The sequence below is a fragment of the Nycticebus coucang genome, chromosome 4 (genome assembly GCF_027406575.1).
Source record: "Nycticebus coucang isolate mNycCou1 chromosome 4, mNycCou1.pri, whole genome shotgun sequence".
Taxonomy (NCBI): Eukaryota; Metazoa; Chordata; class Mammalia; order Primates; family Lorisidae; genus Nycticebus; species Nycticebus coucang.
The window spans coordinates 130,714,291-130,728,976 of record NC_069783.1 but is presented as its reverse complement, the minus strand read 5'-3'; the positions used below and the strand labels follow the sequence as shown (position 1 = coordinate 130,728,976).

The 14,686-nt window shown below is 49.5% G+C and overlaps 1 protein-coding gene across 7 annotated transcripts in view; it reads right to left on the bottom strand.

Annotated features, from left to right (window-relative positions):
• The window catches only part of MED15 (mediator complex subunit 15), an 81,792-nt gene that overhangs the window by 44,735 nt on the left and 22,371 nt on the right, over positions 1–14,686 (bottom strand). For 5 of the 7 annotated variants that reach the window (XM_053589189.1, XM_053589191.1, XM_053589193.1 and 2 more), the window contains exon 2: positions 10,316–10,403. The exons of the other annotated variants lie outside the window; for them this stretch is intronic. In XM_053589189.1, the coding sequence (XP_053445164.1) occupies positions 10,316–10,403 (88 nt within the window). The remainder of the gene's footprint in view (positions 1–10,315; positions 10,404–14,686) is intronic. 7 annotated transcript variants of the gene reach the window in all.

The window sequence follows — 14,686 nt, the reverse complement described above, 5'->3', positions numbered from 1 at the left end:
TTTTTATAGTTTCATGTTTTAAGTTTAAATTTTAATCCAGTGGGAGTCTATCTTAGTTAATGGTGAAAGATGTGGGTCCAGTTTCAGTCTTCTACAGGTCACCAGCAAAATCCTATGTTGTAACCACAGCTGGAGCCTGGGTTCTTTGCACAGAGACTCTGGTGTGGTCTTGACAAGATGGTCAGTGAATTCCTAGTAAGGAGACTTGGTGAACACTGTCTCTTTCTAGAGGTCAGGAATGAGAGAGCTATAGGTCTTGGAAATGGCAGCAAAAGTGCCCTTGGCCAGGGTGGCAGTGCAGCCCCTGGCTGGGGCGTAACAGTCATCAATGCCAGCCAGCAGCAGCAGCTTCTTAGGCCCGGGCGCTGAGATGATACCACTTCCTCTACAAGCAGGGATGAGACGTGCCAGTACAGAGGCATAGCGGCCTGTCACCTTGCAAGGAGCAGTGTAGGCTTGCTGATCTTGTTCTCTTGGTTGCCTCTCTGCACAGGGACAGTAGAGAGCTTGCCCAGAGTGACAGCCCCTCAGATGGCAGTGACTACTTCCTGCGATCACCTAACTCCCAGACTGACATGGCCATTGTAGTGCCCAATGGCAACGCCTTGAACCTGGTGCACTGGCCAGCGCAAGTCTACTTTTACACTGGCAAAATTTTCAAAACCTCATCCTTGAGCAATGCCCCCAGGACAAAGTCAATGATTTCAGAGTCCTTTATGGGCAGGGAGAAGAGATAGATCTCTTCCAGGGATTTGATCTTCATGTCCACTCTTTGTCCTCAGCCTTGCCTCTGCAGACTCTGCGCCCCCACCTCCGAACCAGACCACAGCTGTGACCTCAGCCTTGAATGCTGCTGCTAAAGCCTCCAGAGAAACTATCACTGCCTTTGTTATGGCGCCTGCCACAATGCCTGGCTATTTTTTTGTTGTTGTTGTTTAGCAGGCCAGGGCTGGGTTTGAACCCTCCAGCTTTGGTGTATGTGGCTGGTGTCCTAAGCACTGAGCTACGGGCACTGAGCTCTTGCCCTTTTCCTCCAGCTCTTGGGCTTCCGCGATTCTCCTGCCTCAGCCTCCCAAGCAGCTGGGATTACAGGCGCCGGCCACAACGCCCGGCTATTTTTTGGTTGCAGTTCAGCCAGGGCTGGGTTTGAACCTGCCAGCCTCCGTATATGGGGCCAACGCCCTACTCACTGAGCCACAGGTGCCACCCCCCCTTCTTTTTTTTTCTTTAAGACAGAGTCTCAAGCTGTTGCCCTGGGTAGAGTGCCATGGTGTCATAGCTCACAGCAACCTGCAACTCTTGGGCTCAAATGATACTCTTGCCTCGGTTTTTCCATTTTTAGTAGAGACGGGGGTCTTGCTTTTTGTTCAGGCTGGTCTTGAACTTGTGGGCTCAAGCAATCCACTCACCTTAACCTCCCAGAGTGCTAGGATTACAGGCATGAGTCTCTGCATCCGGCCCCTTTGCCCATTTTTTTAATGGCATTTTTTTTCCCTTGGTGGAAGTTCCCTTGAACTTCCCTTGGAGTTCCTTATATATGCTGGCTATTTGAGTTGCACAGTTCTTTTTACTCTATTTTTTTCCAGTGACCTCTGAACTCTTCACTGGTGTAAGGGCACGCTGCTCCTACTGCCTCGGTGACCTCTGAACTCTTCACTGGTGTAAGGGCACGCTGCTCCTACTGCCTCAGTGTCTCAGAACGTTGGTGTCACTGGTCTCAGACACCACTTTGCCGTCCACTATCCTGCGGGTGGTGGTCTTTTGGATGGTTTGCATGGAGTTGCTGCCGTCCAGAGCATCACCAAGATTGAAGTCTTCCCCGTCTTCCAACAGGCAGCGGTAAGTGGTGATCTCAGCCTCTTGCTCGACCTTGATATTCAGCAGCGCCTCATACTCCTGGGTCTGGCCTTGCCCCTCTGCCCGGGTCTGTGTCAGCTCTGACTCCAAATGTAGCAGGACCCCACTGAGTTGCTCTATCTGCATGGCGTAGTGGACCTCCACCTCCCTCAGGCTGTCTTCCAACCTGGACTTCTGATTTCTTCTGGAGTCCAGTTCGATCTCCAAAGACTGGACTGTACGCGTCAGCTCTGTGAGCATTGTCTTAGCAGCTCCAACCTCAGCAGACTGTGAGGTGACCATTGAGGTGCTCTCCTCAGTCTGCTGGGACCAGGTCTTGGCCAGCTCTTCTTGGTTCTTCCGAGCCAGCTTGTCATACTGGGCCCACATGTCTGCCATGATCTTGCTCAGGTCCTGGGATTTGGGAGCATCTACTTCCACAGTCAGCCCAGAGCTGGCAATCTCGGCTTGTGGGACTTTTACTTCCTCCTGTGGTTCTTCTTCAGGAAGAGCAGCTCCTCCTTGAGAGATCTGATCTGTCTCCAGCTGAAGCCGAGTGACACTGGTGTCACCAGTGTGACTTGTGGAGCCCCTGGATGTTGCTCTCCACAGACTGGCTCATGGCCAGCTCTGTCTTGTACTTGACTCTGAAGTCATCAGCAGCAAGACAGGCATAGCCAATCTGCAGAACGATACGGCATTGTCTTCAGAATTTGCACAGATCTGAGCCCTCAGGTCCTCGATGGTCTTGAAGTAATGCACCCAGGACCTGGGGCCCCTTCTTTTCCAGGTGTTCCCGGATTTTGCTCTCCAGCCTCAGATTATCGGTCTCCAGGTTCCTCACTCTGTCCAGGTAGGAGGCCAGGTGGTCATTCAGTTCTTGCATGGTTTCCTTCTTGGTCTGGATGCCCCCTTTTCCTGCCAGATCCCTGGCCATCTCCCCAAACCCCTACCTGCCCCGGAAGCTGGTGGAGTGGGACACGGAGATCCGGGAGCCCGAGCCCCCAGCACCTGCATAGACACAGGCTGTGTTGCTGGTGGGCTGAACACTGTAGCTGGGTGCCTAGACTGAGCCCAGGGACTGGTAATTGCTGGAGAAAGCAGTGGAACGAGTGGTGAAGGATATGATGTCTGAAGAGGAGAGGACAAGACTCATGCGAGCTGTGGTTTTTTACTCTCTTAATGGTGTCCTATAATGCAAGAAAGTTTTTAATTCTGATAAAGTAAAATTTATCTGTTTTCTTTCTTTCTTCTTTTTTTTTTTTTTGTAGAGACAGAGTCTCACTTTACCGCCCTCGGTAGAGTGCCGTGACGTCACAGGACTCACAGCAACCTCCAGCTCTTGGGCTTCCGCGATTCTCCTGCCTCAGCCTCCCGAGCTATCTGTTTTCTTTTGTTGCTCATGCTTTTGGTGTCACATCTAAGAAATCATCGCCTAATCCAAGCTTACAAAAATGTATACCTCTATTTTCCTCTAAGAGCTTTATAGTTTTAGCCCTTAAATTTAGATTTCTGATCCATTTTGAGTTAATTTTTACATATTGCATGAAGGTGAGGTCCAAGCTCAATATTTTGTACATGGCTATACAGTTGTCCTAGTACCATTTGCTGAAAGAGGACTATTTTCCACTGAATTATTTTGGCAGCAATGTCAAAAGCTTAACTGAAAGTAAACAGGAGGGCTTTTCTGGACTCTTGTTTCTACTGCACCCACCTACACGCTCACCCTCATGAAGGGCCACACGGTCTTGATTACGGACTGTAGCTTTGTATAGTCAGTAGCTTGTGTTTTAAAATTAGAAAGTAGAAGTCTTCCAATTTTGGTCTTTTTCAAGATTGTTTTGGCTGTTCTGGGTTCCGTACATTTCCTTAGGATCAGCTTGTCAGCTTCTACAAAAAACTGTTTGAAAGTAGCCCTGATAGGGCGGCGCCTGTGGCTCAGTGAGTAGGGCACCGGCCCCATATGCCGAGGGTGGCGGGTTCAAACCCAGCCCCGGCCAAACTGCAACAAAAAAATAGCTGGGCATTGTGGCGGGCGCCTCTAGTCCCAGCTGCTCGGGAGGCTGAGGCAAGAGAATCGTGTAAGCCCAGGAGTTAGAGGTTGCTGTGAGCCGTGTGACGCCACGGCGCTCTACCCGAGGGCAGTACAGTGAGACTCTGTCTCTACAAAAAAATAAATAAATAAAAAAAAAAAGAAAGTAGCCCTGATATATTTAAAAATATATATCAATAGCAGGCACTCCAGAGCCATTGTTACTTTCTTGAGACTTTTGATGAGCATTATATAATGATTCAAGTATTGAAAGCTCTTATTTTTATATATTATAAAATATTTTAGACATCAAAAAATGCATACGAAAACAAAGGTTAATGACCCCTTACCCAACTTAAATTTAAAAATAAGATCAACAGGCTGAGCATGGTGGCTCACCCCTGTAATCCTAGCATTCTGGGAGGCCAAGGCAGGTGCATTGCTTCAGGTCAGGAGTTCAAGACTAGCCTGAGCAAGACTAGTCCTCCCCCTTGCTCTCCTGGGAACACGGTCAGGCCTTATGCATATATTCCAGCTATTGGTTGTTCACCTTTAGCAAGACCCCATCTCTACTAAAAATAAAAAAACTAGACGGGTGTTATGGTGGGCGCCTATAGTCCCTGCTACTTGGGAAGCTGAGATAAGAGGATCACCAGAGCTTAAGAGTTTGAGGTTGCTATGAGCTATGACACCACAGCAACCTACCCAGGGTGACAGATGAAGGCTATCTAAAAAAAAAAAAAAATCAACAGAAAGCAAGCAAGCTTACTCCCCGTGCTTCCTCTGACTTGCCCTGCACCTGAACTTCTTCGTAAGTAAACTGGGGAAACATCACAAGGATTAGACAGTGTTTTCAAAGTACTTCTCTCAGGGTCTTAACACACATACATCTGTAAGATAGCTATTGAAAACCCAACAATTAGAATTTAAAATCAGGCATATGAGCAAGTATGTCTCTTCAGGGTGGCGCATGAATCCTAATAGCCACACACAGATGGGGCAGGGCAGAGGAGCACTGCCTACTATGAGGAGGGGGTGGGACCCTTGTTCTAAGCCAGCCATAGCCAGTGCCACCCAGGGCTTTCTAGCAGATATGAGTAGTTAACACTGTGCTAATCATTTCACGTGTTCACGACTTTCAATGCACACATCCTGCTTTCTCAGCTCAGACTCAGTGCTTCCCACACCTAAATGCTAGGGTGAGTAACTGTCTTTGATTAATAGGCACAGCAGATATATTCAGACTTAGAGAAAAGCCCAATCTTGGGCTTATGAGGTTCCCTTTAACCAGATGCATGCTGCCCACCTCCTCCCCCTTGCTCTCCTGGGAAACACGGTCAGGCCTTGTGCATATTCCAGCTATTGGTTGTTCACCCTCAGGCCTTTCTTTCCGAAGAGTCTTAAGGTGGCTTCCCAGTTCTGATGCTCTTGGCCTCCTGAGTCCCTGAGTTTCACCTTAGCTCCCCAGACAGGGTTCAGTTCTACGCTAGTCATTTCTAAACTGCAAACCAGTACCTTTGTATAATACTGTGTTAAGTATAAAACATATAAGGTTACATTTTTAAATGCCAAGTAAGTACATATTCAGAAATATACCCAGCTATGGTAATCTCTCCACACTGCTCCTATAGGTGCTAACACAGAGGTGCCAGGACCCCCAACTGCCTTCTCATTAAGTGGATGCCAAATCTTCCTGAACCTTTAAGAGGTTGGTTGGCACATTTAGAGATGCCATCATCGCTATCACCTAGGCACAGCTTTTTGTTTCCCTCAGCCTCCTTTCAGCAAAGAAGGTCCCATCTGTAAGAATCAAAGTGTTAAGGAATCAAGGTGTGCGTCTGGGTGTCTTTTGCTTTGACAGATGGGAGTCAGTAAGAGATGTGGCTAAGAGTGTGGGCTCTGACATCAGAGCTCCAGGTTTCATATCAGGGTTCTACCTCTAACCCAGCAAATGGCATCCACACATAAATGAAAATTATCATTTATGTATCTGAGTTTCCTGTCAGTAGACTGAAAAGAGTGTCTATCCTACACCCACGTGACTAAGCTGATTTGGGATTAAATGAGTTTGCACACGTGAAGCGTGTAACATGGGGCCTTGCAAATGGGGCCTGGCTGTTAGACTTAGAAGCAGCCAATAACAGGATGGGAGTGGGCTTTAACTAGGGGTGCTAACGCCCACATTTGAGGCAGGCACTCATTCCAGGCAGTTTGGTGACTTTCTCTAGACGAGTACACTCAAGGCTTTCCTTGCTCTGGAGTATATATTAGACAGCCTGAGGTGCCCATTAGCATCCCTGTTTTCTTTGAGATGGGCACCTCTGAACCCACAAGCTTGCACGATTCCAAGGAGAGATCATTCCTCTCCTCCATGACCCACAACCTCTAGCTCCTGCTGGGTCTGGAAACTCAGAGAAATCTCTTCTCCATCTGTTTCCCTGCTCTGGGGTCCTGCCTTTATTTATTTATTTATTTATTTATTTTTTGAGACGAAGTCTTAAGCTGTCGCCCTAGATAGAGTGCTGTGGTATCATAGCTCACAGCAATCTCCAACTCTTGGGCTCAAGCGATCCTCTTGCCTCAGTTTTTCTATTTCTTTTTAGCAGAGACAGGGGTCTCTCTCGCTTTTTGCTTAGGCTGGTCTCAAACCTGTGAGCTCAAGCTATCCACCCACCTAGGCCTCCCAAAATGCTAGGATTACCAGTGTGAGCCACCACACCCGGCCTGGGGTCCTGCCTTTTAAATTCTTCCCTAGTTGTTTTTATAGGGCCTCAGACAGTAGAGGCAGGTAAAAAGTGTACCCATCTTGACCTGGAGAGCCTCCCACAGGCCCGCCTGCTGGGAAGGACCTCACCATGCTAACTGGTATCTGTCTCTGTGTGGAGCCTGACCTGTAAGTAAAACAATGGACAGCAGATAACAGAGCCAAAGTGAAATGTCTGGCCTTATAAAATGGACAAAGAAATGTCCAGCACACTGGCTCTGTAGCTCAAGCGGCTAAGGCGCCAGCTGCGTACACAGAGCTGGAGGGTTGGAATCCGGCTCAGGCCTGACAAACAATGACAACTACAACCAAAAAAAAAAATAGCCAGGCATTGTGGCAGGTGCCTGTAGTCCCAGCTACTCGGGAGGCTGAAGCAAGAGAATTGCTTAAGCCCAGGAGTTGGAGGTTGCTGTGAGCTGTGATGCCACAGCACTCTACCCAGGGCAATAACTTGAGGCTCTGTCTCAAAAAAAAAAAAGAAATGCCCAACATGCTCCTTACAAATACAACACTTCCCTTCCAATTAGTCAGGGTTCCTCTTGGAGTTGGGGATCTAGAACCAGCTTGATCAAATGAAATGGACTAAAATCTTTAAGGTGCAGTGTGTGAGTTACAGTAATTTAGAGGTCAAGGCAGAGTAAACCGCCATGGTGAGGGTCTGCTCTGCTGCTAGACACCTCCTGTGGGATGGAATCTTACTCCTCAGCTGCTGAGAGGGGTTTCAGTGGTAGTCAGTCTCCACCATGTACCCCCACTGGCCTCCCCGTACCCACAGGCCACTGTTCATACCAAAAGGTGGAAGCAACTTACCCTCCCTTGAATATTCACTGGCCTTAGGACTCACTGTATCCAAGAGATGTCCTAGGACCCCTGAGGACTGCCAGTTTCCTCTCTCTCCTCTTAGAAGCCAGCCGCTATGCTATGAGGGAGACTGGGCCATGTTGCTAACTGATGTGCAGCCACATGGGCAGAGCCTTTATGGCTCTTCCAGCCTGGCTAGGCTGCCAGCTGAATGTACCCCCATGAGAGGTCACAAGTGAGACTGGCAGAGGGGTATGGCTGGCCAATCCCAGCTGTCCCAACTCCTAACACACAAAATCAGTAAAAATAATAACTCATATTTTAAGACACCAAGTTTTGGGGTGACTTATTATGAAGTAGTAGATAGCAAATAATGCTGAACCAACTCGGTCTACATTTCAAAATCTGAGATAGGTCAACAAACCTTACCAAAGCTCACCTATTTGTAAGAAAATACAAAATAACAAAAATAATAAAAAACTTATCACTGAAAATATTTGTAAATTGTATTTCTAGTAAGAAACCTATATCTAAATACATACAGAACTTTATCCAACAAAAACTAACATCCCAGTTAAAAATGGGGAAAAGATCTGAATAGATATTCTCCAAAGAAAATATACCAATGGCCAACAAGCACATGAAAAGATGCTCGATACCATTAGTCACCAGGCAAATGCACATCAAACCACAAGATACCACTTTATGTAATATGGCCATGATAAAAAAAAAGCAATAACAGGGTGGCACCCGTAGCTCAGTGGTTAGGGTGCCGGCCACATATACAGAGGCTGGCGGGTTTGAAGCCAGCCCAGGCCAGCTAAACAATAATGACAACTGCAACAAAAAAATAGCTGGGTATTATGGTGGGCGCCTGTAGTTCCAGCTACACAGGAGGCTGAGGCAAGAGAATCACTTACGCCCAAGAGTTTTAGGTTGCTGTGAGCTGTGACACCATGGCACTCTACCGAGGGCAACATAGTGAGACTCTATCTCAAAAAAAAAAAAAAAGAAAGAAAGAAAAAGAAGGGTAACAAGTGTTGGGGAAAATGGGGAGAAATTATAATCTCATGAGCTGCTGGTGGGAATTTAAAATGCTGCAGCTGCTTTGGAAAACCATCTGGCAGTTCCTTAAAAGGTTAAATATAGTTACCATATAATCCAACAACTCGATCCCTAGGTATATACCCAAGATAAATGAAAACAAGCCCATATAAAAACTTGTACATGATTTACCATTCAGCATTATTCATAAGAGCCAAAAAGTAGAAGCAGTCCAAATGGCCATCAACTGATCAATGGGTACATAAAATGTAATAAAAATATCTACCCATAAATGGAATATTACTTGGGAATAAAAAAGGAATAAGGTACAAGCCAGAACATGGTTCATAGATGAATGTCAAAGTGAAAGAAGTAGGGCGGTGCCTGTGGCTCAGTGAGTAGGGCGCCGGCCCCATATGCCGAGGGTGGCGGGTTCAAACCCAGCCCCGGCTGAACTGCAACCAAAAAATAGCCGGGCGTTGTGGCAGGTGCCTGTAATCCCAGCTGCTCGGGAGGCTGAGGCAGGAGAATCACAGAAGCCCAAGAGCTAGAGGTTGCTGTGAGTCCTGTGACATCATGGCACTCTACCGAAGGTGGTAAAGTGAGACTGTCTCTACAAAAAAAAAAAATCTGATTCTAAAATTAGATTGTTGTGATGGCCCCACAATGCTGAATATTCCAAAGACCACTGGATCGTGCACCTTACAGGATGAATTATATAAAGCTCTTAAAGAAAAGAAAGTGCTGGGCGGCACCTGTGGCTCAGTGAGTAGGGTGCTGGCCCCACATACCAAGGGTGGCGGTTCAAACCCAGCCCTGGCCAAACTGCAACAACAAAAAAATAAACAAACAATAGAATTTCAAAAAAAATAAAAAAGAAAGTGCTTACAACACATATCCACAACACAGAGCCCACCCTGCCCCCACCTCAGTTCCTGCACTCCTGGAGCTCTCCCAGACATATACATACATGCACAAACAACACATTTCTTTCGGTTCTACTAAATTTCACTCATTTCTACCATTTTGTTTCATTTCTACTAAAATGTCTCCCCCATAGGGAGCACACACATGAAACCTTTGGTGTGCCTAGAGCCTGGCACCAGGAGAGACCTGTGTGGGAAATCCTTTTGCATTCCACCCGTGATGCTCGGGGCCTCGACAAGCATCACCTTCTTCATGTAACAAAAGCAAACAGAACCCTCACCTCAGGGGGAGGACCCCCAGGAGGGCTAAGGCTGAACAGACCCAGTCCTTACAGCACCTATCCCTTCCACAGGGGCAGCTGGGGCCCAAGTGAGCTCCCTGCAGGGTTCTTGGGGGCCAACCACAGATGGAAGGTGCTGCAGTCAGCCCTAGGCCAGTAACTAGGCCTGCATTCTCAGTGACCTCCTTATACCAAGGACACTGAAAGGACCTACAGTGGGCGGTGCCTATGCCTCAGTGAGTAGGGTACTGGCCCCATATACCGAGGGTGGTGGGTTCAAACCCGGCCCCGGCTAAACTGCAACAAAAAAAAACAGCCAGGCATTGTGGCGGGTGCCTGTAATCCCAGCTACGCGGAAGGCTGAGGCAAAAGAATCACCTAAGCCCAGGAGTTGGAGGTTGCTGTGAGCTGTGATACCACAGTACTCTACCGAGGGCAATAAAGTGAGACTCTGTCTCTAAAAAAAGAAAAAGAAATTACCTACAGTGCTGCAAACAGAGCAACTGTGCCTGCCATCAACCAGTGAGCAGCTGCCCCACCCTCACTCCCACCAAGGGGCCTAGATCACGCTCTTCCACAGGCTTCTCTGCCAAGGGAGGGGTGGGGGTGGCTCCTCTCACCAGGACCTTACCCGGGTCTTGGCCTTCAGGAACACATGGCTCTCCATATCCTTGCTAGATTTACTGTGGGCCACACCAGCTTTCCTCATGGCATCCTCACTGAAACACAAAAGGGAAAGAGACATTTACACACTCCAGCTGGTGCACTGCTGCAGGCCTGCACAGCAGCCACTGGTGCCAAGGCGCTGCTCCAGTACCCCAGCTGGGCTGAGGTCCAGGACCTGCATAAAGGAAGCAGCACTTCACAGAGCAGACAGGCAGCTGAGCAAGGGCTGAGTGGGCAGGGCCATGAGAAGGAAGGAGCAGGGAAGGAGGGCACCGTGAGGCAAAGAGGAAGCCCCCAGCACAGGGCAGAGGGCCAGCTACTAGGGATCACTCACAACTAGCTCAGGATCAAGTTAAGTGTGGATCAGACCACTGAGTGGCCAGCTGAGTGGGATCCTGGTTCCAGACTCCCCCTCTGTGAAATGAAGGGGCCATATGAAGTTGTCTCTCTCAAGGCAAGGGTTCCAATGTGGGACCAAAGAGATAAGCTCCAACTTCAACAACTTCTAGCCAGGCACAGGAGACAGACCACCTACAAGTGAAGAGTATCTTAAAGACACATTTACCAATACACGTGTAATAAGAGGTAGACTCCTATCAAGGGCTTTCTGTTGTGTGGCTCTCCATGGGATGGATTGGTGCACATCAGCTAAGCTGGAGCTGCCCTTGAACGGCAGCACACACTGCTCCCCCACACACAGGAAGGTAAGAGGTGTGCATGTGTTAGAAATGCGTGGGCCCTGCGGCCTGCTTTCTGCTCTGTATGAGGGGTCTCCTTTCTGGCTGTCTTCCCAGCTCTGGCCTTGCAGATAAACAAACCAACAAGCATGCAATCTGTGGTATCATCTCTGAGTGCATTAAACCTGTGCTAGACAGCATGCTGAGCACTCCACACACAAGCCGGCCAGTCCTCAAAGAATCTGTGCATGGGAGTGGCACCTGTGGCTCAGTGGGTAGGGCGACAAAGTGAAACTCTGTCACAAAAAAAAAAAGAAGAATCTGTACATGGGCCTGTGGGATCACAGAAAGGAGGCTCACTGCTAAGTAAGAGCTGCACAAACTTGTCTTAATGTAAAAGGAAAACCAAAATGGCATTGGCCCATCACACTGCTAGGTGCTTCACTCAACAAGCACCCTTGGAGATCTTATCTCCCTGTTTGATTCCTAAAGCCTGAGCTGAACTGAGGAGGAAGCAAAAGGTCCCTGCTTGCCAGGTACCCAGGAATGGAGAAGACATACAAGGATAAAGGCCACCAGGGCCACAGGACATGAGGGAGTCAACAGTAGAGGAGGGTGACATGAGCAGCAGCCCATGCACAGGGTAGGGTCAGGCTCCAGGAAAGCATGGGGCGGCTCTCCACACTGGGAGACAGGTCACCTGGTAAGCCCTAAGAGGTCACTTGGCATTTCTGACAGGAGTGGCTGAGCAGATTTGCTTTCTGAAGGTTGCCTTCCCAGTTCCCTTTCCCCTCAAGACCATACCCATTCCTCTTCCCACTTCTGACAGCAGCACAAAAGGTCCCCACGGGGCAAACTCTGCCATGCAAAGCACTCCCAGGCCCTGGGTCAGCTTGGAGACTGGCTAGGTGGGGAGGCTGGGGGTGCAGCTGAGTCATGCAGGAAGAGAGAGGTACAGAGGACTCTGAGGGTGGGGAGCAGTTACATAGGCAGGCTCTGCCAGGGAGCAGAGGTCACTGAGGGCTAAGCCAGGCTACCATCGGCCACTTTCATGAAGGTCAGCAGATTGCAGGCCCCAGGCAGATACTATGAGTCTTGACTGTGAAAAAGATGCCTAGCACAGTCAGAGACAAGGCCCAAGAGCATAGCTTAATGCAACAGCTTTGAGGTGGTGGGGTGGCCAGGTTGAAGAAACCTGGTAATCCGAGAGCAAAGTGGCACCAGACACCAGGGATGTGCTGGCAGGTGAGCCCTGCACTATCCTGACCAGGGAAACATCACAGATGATGTGGATGCTGTGGGCACCAACTATCAGTGACTCAGAGCCTGAGGAGCACCAACAAGCCGGAGGCCAGAAACAGGCACAGCTTCACAGGCCAGGACACGTGGCAAGAAACTGAGCTGGGGTGAACATCCCGTTCTGCCAGCTGGAACTTTCTAGTGGATCCAGAGCCAGAATCAGAGCCAAGAGAGGCTGCCTCACTCCAACGTCCCCTCCACAGTGCCTATCCAGAGAGGCCCTTCAGGTTTGATAGTGAAAGAATAAACAGAGGTGCCCTTAGCATCATGTTTTCAGCTCTGTGAACCATGTATATGCTTTTTTTTTTTTTATGAGACAGTTTCCCACTATGTCACACTTGGCAGAGTGCCGTGGCGTCACAGCTTACAGCAACCTCACACGTTTGGGCTTAAGTGATCCTCTTGCCTCAGCCTCCCAAGTAGCTGGAACTACAGGTACCCACCACAACACCTGGCTATTTTTTGTTGCAGTTGTCATTGTTGTTTAGCTGGCCCGGGCCGGGTCTGAACCCACCAGCCTTGGTGTATGTGGCTGGCACCGTAGCCACTGTGCTATGGGTACCGAGCCCATATATATATTTTTTGAGACAGAGTCTCACTCTGTTGCCCCGGGTAAAGTGCCGTGGCGTCATAGCTCGCAGTAACTTCCAACTCTTGGGCTTAAGAGATCCTCTTGCCTCAGCTTCACAAGTAGCTGGGACTACAGGTACCCACCAGAACGCCAGGCTAGTTTTAGAGATGAAGTCTTGCTCTTGCTCAGGCTGGTCTTGAACTCTTGAGCTCTTGGGATCCTCCTGCTTTGGCCTCCCAGAGTGCTAATACTGTAGGTGTGAGCCACCACTTTGGCCTGAATCGTATTTTTGAAAAAATGTTTGCTCCTGTTTCTACCTTGATGATCATGCTCCACTAAGTAGAATGTGAAGAAAAAAAGATGCATGGTGGCTCTGCTGTGTTAACAGCCTATATCCCCCCCAGAGGTCTGCCCTTTCCTCCCCAGCCAGCTGAATAATCTCCAGCACTGACTCCACGTGGGCACTGCATTTTACACTCTCACTCAGGACAGGTCCCCTTCTTCCTCTCTCTGGTCCTAACGCCCTGCTGAAGGAGGCTGTGGCCAGGACCCAGTTCACCTTTGCAACAGCACCGCCTGTTCCCCAAAGCCCCATTCTGCTTCCTGAGCTGGGTTTTGCTGCGATCTCCAGGATGCTTTTCTGAGCAGCGGGACCTGGGTGCCATGCCTCAGTCTGTGTTCTGAAAACAAAACCCCTGAGCTACTATCATGAAATGAAGGTAAACTATCATACAAGGAGCCCCAAGCAGGGAGCAGAGAGCACAGCTTTAGAGAAATAACAAAGACCAGTCAAGATGGCCTCTGCCTGCGTACAAGAAAGCCTCAGAAGACAAGGGCCTGCTCACAAAGTCCTGCCACAGCCTGCTCACAAGGTCCTGCCACAGCCCTGCCCAGCACAAGCAACATGCTCACAAGTGGAGGCACCAAGGAGGCAGGCACCAAAGAATCCAGGCTGCCTGTAGCGTTCGCTCCAGCTGAAAAGGAGGCTGGAAGCCACTCTCTGGGTGTGCCAGCTCTCTTTGAAGATGGATGTGAGGACTGACACCTGCTCAGAGCCCGTGGCCCTTTGCTGTGACCTGAGCGCCACAAGCCCTCCCCACAAGCTAGCTGGCTGCCATGGCTATGTCTGTCTGCCCAGTCACAGGGTCCAACTAGTACTGTTTGAGACAAAAGCCTCCAGGAGAATGATCCATGCCTACAGGACCTGGGAGCTCACCCACCAGAGGCACTGTCGAGATCTGCCCCCAGTACATGGTACACCTTAAAGGCATTGCCTGGCCCTTGTCTGAGCAGCCAGCAGTGACACACTAAGAAACCCTCTTGATATCATCACTCCCTGCACCAAGTGTCCATGTTGGAAACCTCGGAAGCCCCCTCCCTTCCCAATTGCTATCCCCAATTCCCTAAAGTTCAAATTCTTGCCCCAGCATCCACTGCAACTGTGGCAACGCCTTCCAAGGGGCCTTGTCTCCATTCCCTCTCCCACCCTCTTGCCTCCCCAAGTCACACAACTGCCAGTGTCTGTGGAAAGTAGCCTGGGCTTGTCCCTGCCAGAATATAAGGCCCCATGCCTCATTCCTCACTGGCAAGGCAGGAGCCCTGGGGTATAGTGGGGTAGCCCTGGGGTATAGTGGCCTGCTGTCTCACATGCTGCCTGACCATTTCCCCAGGCCTGCTAGGGCAACCACCAGGCACCCCTGCTGTCTGCAACACAGGAAACCTGTAGCCACCTCCACCACACGTGCAGCGCCCCCTGGAGGAATGGCTGGTTCCTGCGTGCTGGCCCCAC